This window comes from Vespa velutina, chromosome 15 (genome assembly GCF_912470025.1).
Source record: "Vespa velutina chromosome 15, iVesVel2.1, whole genome shotgun sequence".
NCBI classification, from domain to species: Eukaryota; Metazoa; Arthropoda; class Insecta; order Hymenoptera; family Vespidae; genus Vespa; species Vespa velutina.
In genome coordinates, this window is record NC_062202.1 from 362,527 (window position 1) to 380,536 (window position 18,010).

At 29.8% G+C, this 18,010-nt stretch overlaps 4 protein-coding genes across 10 annotated transcripts; 1 reads left to right on the forward strand and 3 right to left on the reverse strand.

Moving 5' to 3' along the window:
* Positions 1-318: 318 nt before the first annotated feature.
* Positions 319-4,816, reverse strand: LOC124954549 (zinc finger protein 708-like). Of its 2 annotated transcripts, none has more exons than XM_047507665.1 (5): positions 3,399-4,816; positions 1,764-2,003; positions 1,450-1,685; positions 988-1,368; positions 319-895 (listed from the first exon to the last, which is right to left on the reverse strand). In XM_047507665.1, the coding sequence occupies exons 1-5, from the start codon at positions 3,558-3,560 to the stop codon at positions 550-552; spliced, it is 1,365 nt and encodes a 454-aa protein (XP_047363621.1). In that variant the 5' UTR covers positions 3,561-4,816; the 3' UTR covers positions 319-549. The 2 variants fall into 2 exon arrangements, with proteins under 2 accessions (XP_047363621.1, XP_047363622.1); XM_047507666.1 differs by lacking the exon at positions 3,399-4,816 and adding an exon at positions 3,183-3,385.
* Positions 4,817-5,412: 596 nt separating this feature from the next.
* On the reverse strand, positions 5,413-6,706 carry LOC124954553 (cilia- and flagella-associated protein 20). The gene is made up of 2 exons (XM_047507674.1): positions 5,932-6,706; positions 5,413-5,853 (listed from the first exon to the last, which is right to left on the reverse strand). Exons 1-2 carry the CDS (start codon positions 6,205-6,207, stop codon positions 5,548-5,550), a joined length of 582 nt encoding a protein of 193 aa, XP_047363630.1. The 5' UTR covers positions 6,208-6,706; the 3' UTR covers positions 5,413-5,547.
* A 481-nt stretch (positions 6,707-7,187) lies between these two features.
* Positions 7,188-13,946, forward strand: LOC124954261 (TBC1 domain family member 9). 6 transcript variants are annotated; one of them, XM_047506897.1, is made up of 20 exons: positions 7,188-7,441; positions 8,123-8,289; positions 8,526-8,699; positions 8,799-8,895; positions 8,966-9,155; positions 9,259-9,335; positions 9,406-9,462; positions 9,552-9,756; positions 9,830-10,029; positions 10,105-10,400; positions 10,482-10,685; positions 10,828-11,159; positions 11,299-11,454; positions 11,526-11,711; positions 11,797-11,985; positions 12,055-12,217; positions 12,303-12,638; positions 12,722-12,831; positions 13,033-13,182; positions 13,374-13,946. In XM_047506897.1, exons 1-20 carry the CDS (start codon positions 7,398-7,400, stop codon positions 13,434-13,436), a joined length of 3,396 nt encoding a protein of 1,131 aa, XP_047362853.1. In that variant the 5' UTR covers positions 7,188-7,397; the 3' UTR covers positions 13,437-13,946. The 6 variants fall into 6 exon arrangements, with proteins under 6 accessions (XP_047362853.1, XP_047362855.1, XP_047362854.1 ...); XM_047506899.1 differs by having other exon boundaries at positions 12,303-12,470; positions 12,594-12,638; positions 13,033-13,946; XM_047506898.1 differs by having other exon boundaries at positions 12,372-12,638; positions 13,033-13,946.
* Positions 13,456-16,812, reverse strand: LOC124954264. The gene is made up of 8 exons (XM_047506911.1): positions 16,485-16,812; positions 16,225-16,400; positions 15,912-16,021; positions 15,387-15,839; positions 15,228-15,291; positions 14,976-15,153; positions 14,738-14,912; positions 13,456-14,648 (listed from the first exon to the last, which is right to left on the reverse strand). Exons 1-8 carry the CDS (start codon positions 16,767-16,769, stop codon positions 14,386-14,388), a joined length of 1,704 nt encoding a protein of 567 aa, XP_047362867.1. The 5' UTR covers positions 16,770-16,812; the 3' UTR covers positions 13,456-14,385.
* Positions 16,813-18,010: the final 1,198 nt, after the last annotated feature.

An 18,010-nucleotide genomic window follows, 5' to 3' on the forward strand; every position in this document is an offset into this window, starting at 1 on the left:
TGTATGTATGTGTATGTATATATTTGGCAGTGAACATTAAAATAAAAATGAAACATAATTCATTGTTATTTACTTCATAATTATATAACATAAACATATTTAGAATACTATCTTAAAATGTCTTTAATATACTTCAATATACTTCAAACTTTAATATACTTCAAATTTTTACTACTGGCTATGAAATTTCAAACTTACTTGTGCATTTAGTAATCAAAATTAATTATGACTATTGGAAGTATTTTTGTTTTTATCAATGATAATTGTGTATGCTTATGATATTCTGTTACAACAAACAAGAATACATATTTTGTGAGCAATAAAGTATATTATCAACATTATTAACATTATTAACAATATTATATTAAATTTCAAAATTAAAAAGAATAAAAACATATAAAACTATCATCACTTTGTGGATTAGCACCGTTAATCTCAAAAGTAAAGCTCTTTTTTCTGTATAATACAGCTAAAAAAAGTTTATAAAATTGTTTCTATCAAATACTGTGTTCAGCTAAAACTCCATTCTTCGTTTTGGTTACTCACAGCTCATCTCATTAAATCTGCTGCCCTTTGCCTATCTCTATGTACTTCTCGAGGATGCATTCTTTTACGATGTGAAAAACAATTACCAGAACTGGCAAACGCTTTTGGACAATAAGGACATTGGTAAGGCCTTGCACCAGTATGTTGATTTATATGAAATTTCAAATCCTGATTCCTTTTGAATGTTTTATCACAAAGAGGACAGGCATGTGGTCTTAAGTCCGAATGCGTTATACTATGAGCTCGAAGAGTTGAGTTAGTTGGATAAACTCTTCCACAAACATTACATGGAAATCTAATTTCACCATGATATTCTTTATGCCTGCATAAATTCGATTGTGTTTTGAAACTAAAACAAAATCAATTTTAATTAATATTTGTTATACAATAAAGAAATTTCTTTGCGTTTAATAAAATTATATCTATTGATGTCAAACTTACATTCGGCCACATATATCGCATCCATATTTTCCTTTAGGCCTGTGAGTTTCTAAATGTACTTTCAAGTTTCCTTTTGTAGAAATCTTTTTACCACAAATTGGACAAACGAAGTTGGCAGAGGAATTGTTATCAACATTCGTATGTAGCACGCCATTTGTTGAATGAACTTGTTGCGATCTCAAAACAGATTTCCCATCCAAGCATCTTTCTCTTGGCAGATGTGACCATAAATGATTTCTTAAACCAATCTCTGATATGAAGGATCGTGTACATATTGTACATTCATATTGTTTTGTTGTATTTAAATTATCTTCATTAGTTTCTTCATTAAGTTTATTGTCATTAGATTCCCTTGTTTTCTCCTTTTCTATTTCTATATCTCTATAATTAAAAATTCATTAATTTATTTAAAAGAAATCTATATGTTAATTTATTCGTGCTGCGATAGTTCCGATAATTTACTTGTTTGTTAAACTCGATAATTCAGGAGAATGAGTTCTGATCGCACTTTCTTCAAGGTCTGATGTGTCTGATATATCTGAAGCCGATTGTTCCATACAGCATTGTAAAAATAACATTGGATCTACTTTGACTTCCATTTCTTCCATACTTGGAGTATGACTTTTTTCTTCTTCAGATAGATGGGATAATTCAGATGGTCCAAGTGGTTCACCTTCTGCTAAAATTTCTATGGCACCCTAGAATAAAATCTTTTTGTTATAAGACAGTTAAGTAAAAAAGTATTATGAATGTGCAATATAAATTGAAATATATACTTTTGTAAGAATTGAATGTAATAATCCTCTATCTTCTACTTTTTTAGTAGTTTCTTGTGTATCCTTTAAACTTTGTTCCTCCATATCTTGAACAGAATTTATATTGTCCAAATTTTCATATAATTGTAACCTTAATCTTTCTTGTGTACAATATGCCATCATTGCAAAACGATGTACTCCTTCCAATCTTTTGATGCACGTTAAACAAACCATCTTTGATAATTTATCTTCAGAGGATACCTGAAAAAAATCAAGTAGTATACTCTTCTGTTATTTGACAATATCAAACAAAGTTAATTGTGCGAATAAAAAAACATTGTATTGGGAAAATAAGATATAATTCATTTAAAAAATTGATTTATTTTTCTACATGAAAATATTCTCTTTTCACACATTTGTTTATTACACTTTTTAATTACCAACTCACTTGCAATAATAATTATCTTTAAGTATTATATAAATTTAATGTTTATTCTATTAATTGTCATTTTTCTAAATTATGATAATTTTTTTCTAAAGAAATTTTTTTTTTCAATATACCTTTAGATTTTATTAAATTCATAATTAAAATTTTCTTATCAAGTATTTTTATTTTAAATATAATAAATATATGAAACACATTCGATGTTCTATTTTTTCTGCATAAAATATTTCATAGACGTCATATCTGAATACGCCGCCGCTTCATTCTCAAATATTTATAGACGCATCGCTTTATACAGCGCATGCAGTACATTATACTTATGGCAATCAATAAAATGCTAATTTTTAACACTTTTACAGCACTGTACAAAATGGTTGCCATGAAGCTCATTCATCGAGCAATAATATTTGTCACATTAATTTTTCGTATTTATAAATACATATTATTTAATATTATCAAAAGGAATATCAATTTTTTACGAAAGACAGATGCAATTTTTTTCTTTTTAAGAATTTATATCAAAATATTATCTCTTTTGATTGTTTTTGCAGTAATATGATTATTAATTAGAAAATTAATGGATTCATATCGTTTTAGTATATTTTAGAAAATTTACCGGTAAAAACTACAATTTATTATTAATTTTTATAATGATAGATTTTATTCTATGAATATCAATGATAGCGATTATTATATTTGATCACAAAAATAACACTATTTATTTGTCAATTAACAATAATTAACGATCATTACGATGGAACGCATTCCTAATTCCCACTTGAGTCTCCGTCGAGTATAATGCACCGGTACATCGACAGTACCGACATAAGGCAAAAAATCGTCAAGTAAAATTTTCCATAATTATTTATAACTAAAAATACGTTTTATTGTTTTTAATTTCGATAAGTGATAATAGCGACAGAAAAGATTGCCGATCGCAGGTTTTGAAAACAAAAAAAGAAAAAGAAAATAAAAAAATAAAAAGCAAGACAAACTTGAACGTTCATCCGATCGTGAATGTACCACCGAGTCGCACGTGGGAATCGTACACACAACTATGCATTATCTTGGTGGGCAAGACGCGCGCGCGTCCAGCGGTCGAGATTTTGAAAAAGATCCCGGTAACACACAACACGCACTCAGCCTCGGTTCGTTGCCTCTTGGGCCGATTCGATCGGTTACTTTTTTCCTCGCAAGGTCGCACAACTTACCAAGATGTAGAGATATTTGCGTATTTTGGTCTGCAGGTAGTGCCGTCTACCATCCTCGGTGAAAATGTTGATACCGTTGGTTCCAGTAACGTCGCACGCACAAATCCGACAGTGCAATCCGTCTTCTCGATCGCGCTCGAAATCGCGACCGGCTGTACCCATTTCAAAAAGAAAATAAAAGAAAAAAAATATAAAGACACTAAGAAATTATAACGAAAGATTATGATCCTTCCCCTCACCGCACGATGCGACGAGATATCGAAGCGTGGTGCTCACCGCGAAGCGAACATATCTCTTTTTCTCTTTTTCTCTCTTTCTCTCTTTCTTTCTCTCTCTCTCTCTCTCTCTCTTTTCCCTCTCCCTCTCCCTTCTTGCTCTCTTTCTCTATTTCCTTTTCACCCCCTTATTCCACCCTCGTAGTATCTTATTTGGTACGTTTCGCTCTTTTTTCTCTTTTCTTTTTCTTTTTTTCCTTCGGGAGACGCGGTTAGTCGTTCAACCCCGGAAGACGACCAGTTACGTTTTTCACCGTTGCATCTTAATGATGTGCCAACGCGTACCTCCCCTCCCCCCCGCGACAAAAGAGAGAGAGGGTTGATTATTCTAACGATCCTCCTTTTTTTCTTCCTCTCTTTTCCCGTTTTCCTTTTCCCCCCTTTTTTTTTTTTTTTTTTTTTTTTTTTTTTTTTATATATACTTATGAGTCTCTCGGATTGGGTGAGATTACTAACAGCACGCGGCTCGTCGACGCGTTAAAAACGACGTCGGCGCCGGGCGTCGGCGTCTACCTCCGAAACGAGTGCTCGATACAAAATATATAATAGCATTCGTCGATTTGAAAAACATATGTATATAACCGATTGTTTTATTTATGGATTTCTCTCGCCGCCGCGCCGCGACGCACGCGTTCGAAGTCAAAACCATCTCGCATTTCCTCTTTCGTCAATTAAACGCGCCTTTTCCACGCCTTTTCCATCCCTTTTCCTTCTCATCCATGTTATCATCCTTTTTATACTTCGCTACATTGCCCCGGGATATTCACCTTTCGAGAATAGATATATACTATCGTCGAAAATAAAGAATAAAATGTACCGACGCGGCTGCTCTCTTAATTGGTCCGCCATTTTCCATTTGATTCGCGACTTTGACCTTTTTCATATTTTGGGCCTTCGATTTATTGAGAAAAGAACTTCTTATTCTATCGTCGATCTTCCTTATTCGATCCTTCGTTCATTCACTTGATCTACGATCTCGTGTAACTCGATTTTCCCTCCGAATTTTCGAAATCTTTCCGCCGAGTTCCAATCTTTCCCGCCATTTTACGGAGTCTGTATCACTACGCCGAACAGAAGCGCCTCACGTACTTTACCCCTTACCCCTTCGCCGCCACCCGACATCCTCCCTTTTATGCGCGAAAAATAGTCCCGGTTATTCGCGAACGAACAGCCTCCCCCTCGGATATGTCCCGTTTAAAAAAATCAATACTTAATAATTAGCAATTAATACACGCGCCACGTACGTCTTCTCCCCTGTCGCTTCTCCCCCTTTCTCTCTTTCCAATGGACCCTTTTCTCTTCTTTCATTTTGATGTATCGTTCAAGAACTGCATATAATTATTATTTTTAATTTTTTTTTTTAATTTTTCTCTTTCCTTGTTTTTTATTTCCTTTTATAATATATTTAATAATATATTTTATGTCGTTTTATATCGTTCAGTTCCATTAGATTTTAAAAATATTAAAAACTTTTCATTGAATTATTGTTACGTTATACGAGGTGCACATCATACTTACGATCTCTTTTATCAAAATTGTGCCAATTAAAACTTGTTATTTTGTAACAATTAAAACCAAGGTATTTTTAATAATTAAATAAGATTTTGATTTTTTATTTGATAGAATTGTGTCGTATAGTATAAAATTTGGTTTTATAATTTAAATCCCGTTATAATTTAATTTCCGTCAGGATATGGATTAAATGACGGTGTAAATAACAGCGAGAAAAACAAACAAAATATAAGCAAAATTCTTATAAATAATTACATTTATTAGGATCATTATTTAGAGTTACTGTAACACATGTTAATTTTTTATGAAAATGAAAATATAGTTCAAAATATGCTACTGTGTAAAAGATCTATCTAATGTGTTTAACATTTTGCTTTATTTTGTATCGGTAGAAACAATTTAAATTCTGCTGGTAATTCATCTTCAGAATATAATCTATCGGAAAAGTATACCCTACGTATTCGACAATTTGCATGAATTTGAACTCTTAAAGTTTCTACGTAGTTCGTTCCATATGCTCTGCGAGTGAAGTCTGCTAAATTAAACTGTATTTGATTCCATCCATCGTCCAGTCTCATTGGCATAGTACATATGAATGGTTTTACTCTAGTTGTTGATTGATAATTACTTGCACGGAACCGACGTCGTACATTTTTATCATCAATAACCTAAAATAAGAAAGGTTTTCTGAAATACATGCCAGAATGATCTTAACTTAATATGATTTATATTGGAATTGTTTTTACCTGAACTTCAAAAGTAAAATATTTCTTCAAATTTTTTATAATCATTACCAAAAATGGCAATTTTATGCCTAACGTTTTCCTTGGATCTGCTGGGCATGTAATATAGGTGGTACTCACATTACTGCCCAATATTTCTAATACAAGACTTTGTATGTCATTATCCGTAATTCTTTTAATGTGACCATTTCTCACTTTTTTATCCCATATTTGTAATGGTTTACTACCAATGCTATACAAAATGGATAAAAAACCACTTTGGAATGTGTTTTTGAACATATTTAATGATTCTTGTAGATTTTTTTATTCGAAATTTCTTTTAAAATATGTGTTCTCTCCTAAGAATGTTGTACTTAAAGATATGTTCAATCGTAGGTATTAAAATTTCGTCTCAAATTACAGAAAAAGTAACCTAACCTTTTTCCATTATAAAATCTCACGTTTTCAAATAATTCTCTGTATGGATAATCAATCAAAGAAAATCATTTTCATTGTACGTATGTAGACAAGTAAATTTATATAATCACTTAACATTCATACATTTTTATTAAAAATAAATATTATCCTCAGTGAATTTTCTATTCTTCAACGAAATGTAGCGGATATTGTATGTATAGAACTCTGATTGCCGGTACGGTATTTTAACAGCTTAGCTCACTAATAATGAATATCAATCGATAAATCTATACTTGCGAATAATTTCACGAAATGTTGATATAAATTTCAAATCTATGAATATATGAAATGATTAAAACGAAAGTAAATTACAGAAATCGAATTAATATAGTTGCATAATTAGGTTAATATTAATAATTTGTAAACATTGATCATGAAAATTACGAATGATATTATGATAATATTATAAAATAATATTTCCAATAAACAAAAAAGTAAAAAAGAAAAAGATTGCATAGCTGACAAAACATTTATTTTTTTTTGTTGCATCTATTTAATTAGATGCTACATATATATATACGTGTATATACACATATATACACATATATGTATAGCGTGCCATCAGGGAAGTAATGAGTAATGATATATTCGTCGAAATCAGCGTAATTAGCATTAGTATATGAACTAATCTTGGACATGAAATTATTTAATAATGATTAATTATGAATTCTCGCGGTTAAATTTCGAACAAAAAGAAAATAAAGATGGAGAACGTATTTCAATAACATTTAACGTCGCGAGAGCGGCGACACCGGACGATGATGGACCATTCCACGTACAGTCGATATCCCATACATATGTATATGCATTCATAGATCAGCAGCTGACGATGGCGAGTGGTGGTGGTAAAACGATAATGCCGTGAAGTTCGTGTGTCGGTGTTTATCTTCTTGACAAATTTTTTCACACAATAGGCCCATAAGATTGGTTGAATTTTTTTTTCTTATATACGATAAAACATTCAGGATCGTGGCCTTAGTGCCATATTTATACTGGATGAATAAGCAGTCGCTATGTGGGTAAAGCCAAAGGAGGTTCTACTGGCTAATGCTTTGTGGTAAACTTTAATGTTTTACACTTGAAGATGGACCTGCTGTTTATAATATATGTCAATTACAGCTGATAGCAGATCTTTTGCGTTTTCGACTAAACAAATCGTTTATTCTCTCTGTCAGACTGTGACTTCTCTGTCATTATGTTCCATGTTGTATTTGAAAATTTACATCTTTTATGATTTAATTCGGATAACGAAATAATACCGAAGATATATGTATTTATTTTTATTATTTCGTGCATAAGTCTCTTTAGCATATGTCAATATGATTGTTCGTGCGTTTATGTATGATATGTATACGAACGTAAATCATACAAACGCAATAAAAATTCCGTTACATTTAAATATGATAAATATTTAATCTAAAAACATTAATATCCCAATAAGTTTTATTTAAGCAAGAGATATAAAATTTTCACGTTAACGTGACAGATGTTGTTCCAAGATGTGTTGACGTGTTAATAATAAAAGTACGAACTTGATATTTCGATAGGACAAAAATTAGCGCGTTTTTCGAATAATGATAGTTACTTTAATAATGTTACTACTTTACTTAACGAATATATTAATATTCGTTTATTTTTGACATTACTTTATTCAATTCACCATTGAATTTTATTTATAATATATAATTTTTTTTTCACTATTAAATTGTGATTACATTAGTGATTCATTTATTAATAGGGTAAATGAACAGACAACGGTATATTTTGTTTTACAACGCCGTAAAGGCCATGGAAAAACAAAAGGCCTTACTTCCATATTGGTAGGAACATTGGACAGTGTATTTGATACCAAACCAGCACCATTCAGAATATTGCATCAAACGCCGTCATCAGAAGTTTATTGGGGTAATAAAATAATTAATAAAAAATTATTTATTATTTGAAACATAGATTATAACGAATATTGTGTGTATACATAAGTATGTAACATATTATTCTAATAAATCAATATCATTAAAAATGATTACAATGAGTTATTTTCTAATAAAAAGTATTATGTTAAATGTTAAAATTAGAAGTTGAACATGTTTTATATTGTAGTATGAAAATCTGACAAACATATTTTCTCTTTTACTTCATAGAGATATCATGTTCTTTGACTCATGAAGAAATTTTACAAGATTGGGAATGGCTTCATTCGAATTTAATGGATACACTCCAATCGTTTGACACAGAAGAAGATATAACAGAATTTGTTTGTTGTAAAATTCAATCTGTTATTGCAAATAATATTCCAGATTGTCAATTTGCTGATGGTAAATTATTATACTATATCTTTTTTAATTGTACGCATTTATAAATAAGTTTATTTGTATAAGTGTATTTATATAAGAAAAGAAATGTGTTGTTTGCAGAAGAAGATCCAGCAGCATTTAAGACAGTATCTTTTAAATTTCATCAGTTATTTAATATACCAAAAGAAGACAAATTGGTCAATTATTATTCTTGCAGGTATTTATATTTACTTAATTAATAAAATTACAAATCTAATGCCAGATAATTTCATATTTCTTTCTCATAGTTATTGGAAATCTCGAATACCTAGGCAAGGATGGCTATATCTGTCTGTAAATCATATGTGCTTTTATGCTTATATATTAGCAAGAGAGACAAAATTAGTTATAAGATGGGCAGATATTATTGAATTGGGTAAAACAAATTCCATATTAATTCCAGATAGTATACGTGTTGTAACACGCGATAATAAAGAGGTAAAAAGTTCTATTTACATGTTTCTGTTATTTTAAAATAATTAATATATCATGGCAAGATATGTCATTGCTAAAAACATTCATCCATTATTTTATTTTTTAGCATTACTTTTCTATGTTTCTGCACAAATCGGAGACATATTCATTAATGGAACAACTTACAAATATCGCCATGAAAAGGTACTTTTTCGAACTTTTATCCATCCATTATAGGTGAAACTGGTACAAGTCTATACATAATTTTTCATAGGCTCATTGATGAAAAGAGTGGTTTCAATGAGGACAGAGAACTATTGAATAAATTAAGGTGTGTATATTGTTATATTGGTTTGATACAATTATGATTTTTCTTTTAATAAATAATAGATATTACTTATGAAATTTATTTGTCTTTAGTAAAAATGTACCCAAGAAACCATCGTTCTTAAAAAGGGATCTTGATGCTCGAGCACATTCAGAAGCATACAGGTTACAATTTAGATTACCAGGAAGTGAAAAATTAGATGGTAATATTGATGCAACCTTATGGACTCCATACAATAAACGATATGTTTGGGGAAAGATATATCTCTCACAGAACTATCTCTGCTTTGATAGTAGGGTAAATATCTGTATAAAACGGAATGATATGAATTTTAATAAAAAGTTCTCATATATCATTAATAATTCATTAGGTAAGAAAATTAGTAAGTTTAGTCATACCACTAAGAGAAGTACGACTTGTTGAATCAGCAGAAAATCAATCCTCCTCTGTAAATAAATCAATATTAGTAACTACAGCACGTGCATCATTTTTATTTGCTCAGATTCAAGACAGAGATTTTGTAGTTCAGAAAATATCTGAACTATTGGCTAAATCAAAATTAATGCATTTGTAAGTTCGCCCAAAATTATGTTTAATGATAGAAATAATGTATATTATATGTTGAAATGCTTAATTGTTTTCAAGTAGACAGCCTGGTAACAGTCTGAATTTGCAAAATACTTCAACAAATAGTTTTAATAACTCTGAGGATATGAAGCTTGTAGAAACATGGAAACCTCAACCTCCGTTAATGACACTTTTTAAAGCTCCGCTTAGTAGTGAAGCAGCTTTAAAACAAGAAGCTAAGGAAAAGCAATGGGAACTTCATTTTGCAGAATATGGCCGGGGTGTTACAATGTATCGGACTGTAGAAATGGCAAAGCTTGTAATTCAAGGAATTCCGCAGTCTTTAAGAGGAGAAGTTTGGCTTACTTTTTCTGGTAATAGAAAATTTATCCATCTTTGTAATATAAGAGTAGTAAGGAAATTTTATAAATGCAAAGTCTGATTTTTGATACTAGGCGCATTAAATGAGATGGCCATCAATTCAGATCTTTATAAATCTTTGGTTGATAAGTCATTGGGTAAATCTTGCCAAGCTAATGAAGAAATAGAGAGAGATTTGCATAGATCTTTACCGGAACATCCTGCATTTCAATCGGATACCGGTATCAGTGCTTTAAGGAGGGTATTATCTGCTTATGCATGGAGAAATCCACAAATTGGTTATTATTATTATTATTATTATTATTATTATTATTATTATTATTATTATTATTATTATTATTATTAATGTCGTCGTTATACCGTTATTGCATTTTATTAAATTTAATCTTTAAAATTATTTTGTTCGTTTCTCTACAATAGGATACTGTCAAGCTATGAACATAGTAGCTTCAGTACTTTTAATATACTGCTCAGAAGAATCTGCTTTTTGGCAGTTGTGTAATGTTTGTGAATCTTTATTACCCGATTATTACGATCGGCGTGTCGTTGGCGCTCTTGTCGATCAAGGTCTCTTAGAAGAATTAGCTGCAGAATATTTACCAGATCTGCATGCTAGACTGCAAGATCTTGGACTTATAAAAGTCATATCACTCTCTTGGTTTTTAACAATATTTTTAAGTGTAATGCCAACAAGTAGTGCTGTAAATATTATGGATTGTTTCTTTTATGATGGAGCTAAGGTCATTTTCCAGGTAAATTTCATTATTGAAACAAATTTCATTGAATATAATTGATGTTATCAGATCTTATAAATAAAAATTGTCTAGCGATAGTAGAATATATTATATACAAAAATAACTTGATCTAAACAGGTATTTCTTCTTGTACTAGATAGCATTAACAGTGCTACAATGGAATCAAGATAAACTCCTTAATTGTCGTGATGATGGGGAGGCTATGCAATTGTTAACAGATTATTTAGGAGGTGTTTACAATGACGAAGGTCCTATTCTTCCTAGACCAGTTGATAATGCTACACTTAATAGAGTAAGTTTATTTGTATTATAAAAATTAAATGAAAGGATTGTGTAAATATTTTTGTTTTGTCTTTCTTATAGAGTATATCTGTCCAGACATTAATACATGAATCATATGTAAGATATGGCTCCTTGACTATTGGAGGAATTGAAAGGCTTCGTTTGAAACATAGACTTAGAGTAGTTCAAAGTTTAGAAGAAGGAATAGAAAAAAATGTAATAAGAAGTGTTATTGTGGATAAATATATGACAATGGAGGAATTACAGGTATAACTTTTTTATGTACAATAATTAATATAATTAAATATATAATGTTTCATTATACATATAGAATACATTCGAATGTCCATAGGAATTGTTAGCATTAGTGAGGGAGGAATTGATGAGCCAGCGAAAATCTGAACCTGACAGATACGATCCTACACAACCACCATATGAAGCTTATAAAATAGACTTTGAGTTATTTAGAATATTATTTGGTGGTTTGTCACCATGGGGTAAATGTACACAAGCTGAATCTCTTTCTGCTCGATTATTTCGTGTAAGTTTATGATTGTAAATGTGACTATAACTTTTGAGCGCACATGTAAATAATATTATACATTTTTAGTTAATGGACCGTAATCGTGATGGTTTACTAAATTTTCGAGAATTAGTACAAGCTATCGGAATGACTGCAACAGCTGATCAAACACAAAGGTTGAAACTTCTTTATACCCTACACTTACCACCTCTTCTTACACCTGCCGATTTTGATTCACCCACGCACTCAGGTAAATATTAATTTTCATTGTACATCATCAATGGAAAACTTTTATTATACATAGTAGTAGAAGTGTAAGCGATTATACTGGTTAGATGGAGCTGAAGTAGCAGCAGAAGCAACAGATTTTTTTGATAGTATGGAACAGAGTGTGGCTTCCTTAGAAATGCCGGTCAGTGTAGCGGAAGAACCAACAGTGGGTACGTTATCACGATCAACAAGCATGAACAGTCAACATGGCGATCAGTCGTGGGAAATACAGAGTATGGACAGTTTACGCTTTATGATTGCATCAAGAGATAGTCCCTTAGATTTAAAAGTGGTGCCAAAAATGTCTCAACGTCACTTCATAGCATTATGGAAAACACTTTATGATATGTTTCCAGCACAACTAGAAGAACAAGAAACATACCATAGTATAGCATCAATAGGTATTATTATTATTTTATTTTTTAATATCTAATTGTTTAATTATTGTAATTAACTGTTACATGCTTGTTGAAATTGTCACTAGGTACTCTTCTGCTACAACTAGGTGATGTGGGGAAAAAATTAAATATTAGTCGAGATGAATCTGAAGATAGTTTATTGTTAGCTGCTTCTGCCGCACAACATATATCTTCGGTAACTGAAACGATATTATCTTCCATACTTAAATACTTTCATATTCCTTATATTATTTATATATATAATATATATAATATATATAATATAATATACAATATATATATATATATATATATATATATATATATATATATATATATAATAGATAATATAAATATATATTTCTATTTTATTTTTCAAAATAATCTTTCTTTATAGTCACCTGATCGCAATGGAAATCCACCTAGTACATCATCTTGTTCAGATCCCGATTGGTCGATAACTATTGAACAATTTCTAGCATCTGCATTAACTGGTCCACCGATAGTTGATTTTTTTAGTAAAAGAGCCGATCTTGCAGAAGCAATGGTAATCCTTAAAAATCGCAGATTTAACCGCGTTCATTCCTTGTCTGATACTCCAGTAATAAATGTATGATGTACATCTCATATTAACATAAGTGCAATATAATTTTTTATGCGATAGATTGTCTTGAATATTTTAACAAGTATATTGAAGTATTTTAAATAAATATTTTAAACTTTCTTTTCTTTGCATAGATAAAAATTCAAGCACTTATCGAATTTCAAATCAGGATGGTTGTAATCGTGAGAAAAAGATAAAAATGATATGACATAAATCTAATCGTAACACTGTTTATATAAAGCACTGTATTCTTATTTGAACATCATAGATACTTTTCCAAAGTATATCCTTTTTCTTTAATATAAAATATATATTAAAGTAATCTCGATATATGCACGTCTCTTTTATAATGAACATGTATATTTAAAATGTAAGGAACTAACATATTATGTAAAATAATGCATGATTACGCACGTTGCTTGTATGAATTATATATTTACAACATTGTATTAACGATGGATTACACCTAAACATATTGGCCTATGTTTTCAAAGATATATTCAGAAAAGAAATAAAAAAAATAAAAAAAAAAGGAAAAAGAAAAGAAAAGAAAAAGAAAAAAGGAGAAAGAAATAACAGAACATTTGTATAATAACAATAGAAAACATTCAGTATAACTATTAGTCCTATAATTTTAAGATTCGTGCTGTTTGAATATAAGATGCCTCAGGTAATAAACAGTATATAATGAAAAAATATTTAACAAATATGAATCAAAGTGAATGTTTTGTATCATTTATCATACATCGTCTTGTTAATACATTAAAAAATAATATTTCAGTACAAAGATTTACTAAATTTCTTCACTAATTATATTTGTAATATTAATTATATTTGTAATACTAATCATATTTGTAAAGAAGGTTTTTTTCACATAAATGTAATAAATTGTCTATCATTCATCATTTTCAGAAGTACGAGATAAAATGATGAAATTGAAACATTTAAAAACATTACATATGATTACAAATGTAAAATATTCTATTTGTTACAATCTTCTTTTTTAACAATGATTTATTCTTTACTACAATACGCGTCATTGAAATTGAAAATTCATCGAATGAAATTAATGAAATTTGGAAACATATTAACATTATATGATTAGTAAAATTATAGGGAGCTATCAGTAAACTTGTTTTAATATAATTAAAGGTACATTCCATTAACTAAATAATCAGGATCGTGAGCATAAGGTCCGTGTCCACGATGTCCACGTCTTTTTACTCTTCGTAATAGATAAGCTATTAATGCAGCAGTAATAGCTGTAGTTATTAATCCTAATGCCAAGGAAATTATTGCACCTTTTGGTCTTAGATTGTCATTGTCATTTGTTTGTTGAAGATACTCTGCAACTACAGCACTTTTTTCATGTTCTTTTTCACGATTCTCCAAAATTATATTTTTATGATCTATAAAAAGTATATATAATTGCAGTTAAAATCAAACATATTTTTTATGCAATTTACTTCTTACATTTATATTTAACTTTTTTTCATACCTGTTAATTCACTTTTATGTCCATGATTTTGTTTGGAAACGTCAATTTTTGTTGTATTCGATTTTTCTGTATTATGTTTATCTATTTTAATATTTGATGTTTCTTCCTGTTTCTTTTTATCTACTTTACCGTGCTCTTTCTCTTTAATTAATGTATCAGTATGTTGTACCGATGTCTGAAATAATTAGTATGTTACATTACATAAATGTTATAAATATAATGAAAAATATTAACTGACCTCACAAGGTGGTGATACTGTATTCTTTGTATCTTTACTTAAGTAATTGTCTAATTTTTGTGGAAGATTTGGTGTTATTGATGGTACTAACTGAACTTGAGCCTCTTGCCACATTCCTTTGTTAGGTGTTAACGAAAAGTGTGATGGATAAGAATTTTTCGAATCTGCGTAAACATTACTAAAACACAGATTATTAAGTTTACGAATCATTAAAAAAATTAATAATTAAAAATTAGATTCCATTCTCATTACCCGTCTACATCAGGTTCTCCTATAACGTTAGGTCCTTTGTTATTAAAACTATGAGGCTGGTTTTCTAGAAACAAAATACAGTATTAACGTAATATCATTACATTTGACATTACTAGTAAATTGCAGTCTAACATTACATATCTTCAATTTTATACTAACGATCATATGCATTAAAATTATTTTGTCCATGATAAGAATTTCCTGGGACATAGGAATCTTTGTTTTGTTCATATATTGGTTGATAATCCCACTGATAAGCTGGCGAACCAAAGCTTTTTTCCATTTGTACTGGATATAAAAGATTTTGCGGTTGCGACAATACTTGATGCGCTAAATTTGATAATTCCCATGGCTTTGGATTATTCTCTGGGCCACGAGGATAAATTTCTTTGCGTTGATTGATTATTTGATGATAATTCATAACATTAGATGGTAATTGCGGGGATGGTCCTTGTATCACTACCGAAGCTGAGACAGTTGGCTTTTCAGTAGGACATACAAGGTCTGCTGCTTCATCAGAACCATCAGCACATTGTGGAATACCATCGCAAACATTGTATATTGCTATACAATCTCCGGTTGAACGACACTCGTATTGATTATGACTGCAACCTATATTTATTAATAAAAATCCAGTGTTATAACTATAAATTTTATATTTCATTAAAAACTCAAACATGTTACCTCGTTTAGCTGGCGGTGTTGTTAAAATTGGACTCGATGTTATAGTAACACTTGGCTTTACAGTGTGTTCTGTAGCAGCATACTCAACCGGTGGAACATTGGAAAGTTTTCTGTAAAGTTCATGTATAATAATTGATTTATATATATATATATAAATCAATAAATATATATATATATATATATATATATTTATATATATATATAAATCAATTATTATGATATGTTAGTCATCTTTGATTAGTACTATTTAGTGTAGAATACAAACTATATACAATTATATAATATATATATGAAACTTTAATACGTAATTTACCTTAATGATTTTAACTCGTGTTCATGTCGAGAAATTTGAATTTCTTCTTCCAATTGAGCATGATTGCGTATATTGTAATTGGTAAGTACTGCACTTGTGTAATTAACATGATTGGTAAATTTACATTTGAAGTCTTCAAGTGGTCCGCATTCGAACAAGTAACAACTTCCTGGTTTCTAATAGTTCATGGGATATAATATCATACTAATGAATTTGAATGAATAAACAAATAGTAAATTGTAAATAATATTGATACTTACTTTTTCTTCAAATATAAAGACATCACATTTATCTGTATTACAACAATATTTAAAACAGTCTTCTCTAGATTCAAGATCCATTACATTTAAATATTTTGCACCAAGATCACATGAATCTTCGGTTTTAATGATTTTATTAGTGTGGACGTCGAAACTTTCAAAACAGGCGTCGTAATTATTCGCGGTATCGATATGTTTTTCATTTTTTTTTACAGAAATTTCACCGTTTATACCGTGAAAAATTACAATAAAACTGAGGACAACGTATAAATATCTGTAGGACATCCTTCTTCACGAATTTACGTGTAATACATACGCGCATGCTTTTCGTGATATAACATTCGATCAATAAATTGAAGGGGTAATAAAAAGCAAACAAGTAAAGGCAATATTTTATCTAATCGTATTATTTTTTTCGTTAATTAAAAAGAATTGTTTCGTTAATTTTATTAATTAAACAAAAGATTTTTATAAATTCGATAATTAACATTGAAAGAATAATTTTCAATCACAAATATATTTTACTATAATTTATATTTTTTTTATAACTTCTAAATACGTCATAATACAAATATTTGATTTAAAGGTAATGTAAACAAGTGTTCAAGTTTTCATAATATGCTATGTAATATATTACATGTATTCAGTCAATACGAAAATACCATGTATATATTTACACACATTTAAGTTTTCGCGCAAAAATTCAAATTGGACGGCCATTGAATATAAAACATTAGAGTCGCAACGAATGAAATCTCGTATTTTTATTAAAATAGTTCAATATTCACTTCGGAAGATGGCCTTTGAATCTTAACTTTTTATATTGTTCTTTTATTTCAAAAATATGCATAATATATTGATTATTTCTATTAATTATAAATACTTGATCTTAAGAAGTATTTTGAACGAATTAAAGAACATAAAACAAAAGCTGAAAGGCCAATGACGAGATTGAAAAACAAAGGAAGATGAATCGTTGAAAGAATATAGATGACAGCAGTAGAGTTTTCAACTTGCAAAGTTTCTGTTGATTGCAATCATATGATTTGTTTATAATCAATCGCTGATAATTATGACAACTTCTCGACATATGCAACAACCAATCACTATAGACAGTTAATATTGGTTAATATTTTTAATGTTGAAATATTATTGGTGGAATCCATTTAGTACTTTTTTACAATTAATTTTTTATATCATAATACGCAATCTTAATACCAAAACAACATGATAAAGAATTAATTAAAATATAGAAACGAATAAAAAAAAAGGATATATATATATATACACATATAAGTTCGAGCAATAAAAGTGGGAAAGAGAATTATGATAGCTTTTCGGCGAGTAAAACGAAGTAAATAGAATCGAGCGCGTGAGTATTAGCACGTTGCGAGCGAGAAAGAAGCAGATAGATACACAGAAAGTGAGAGGAAGAGAGAGAGGGCAAATGGTGAAAGGGTGGGGGAGTTAGAAGGAGAGAGATTTATGATGAACGTATGTGTGCAAATGAGAGAGATGGTGAAAGA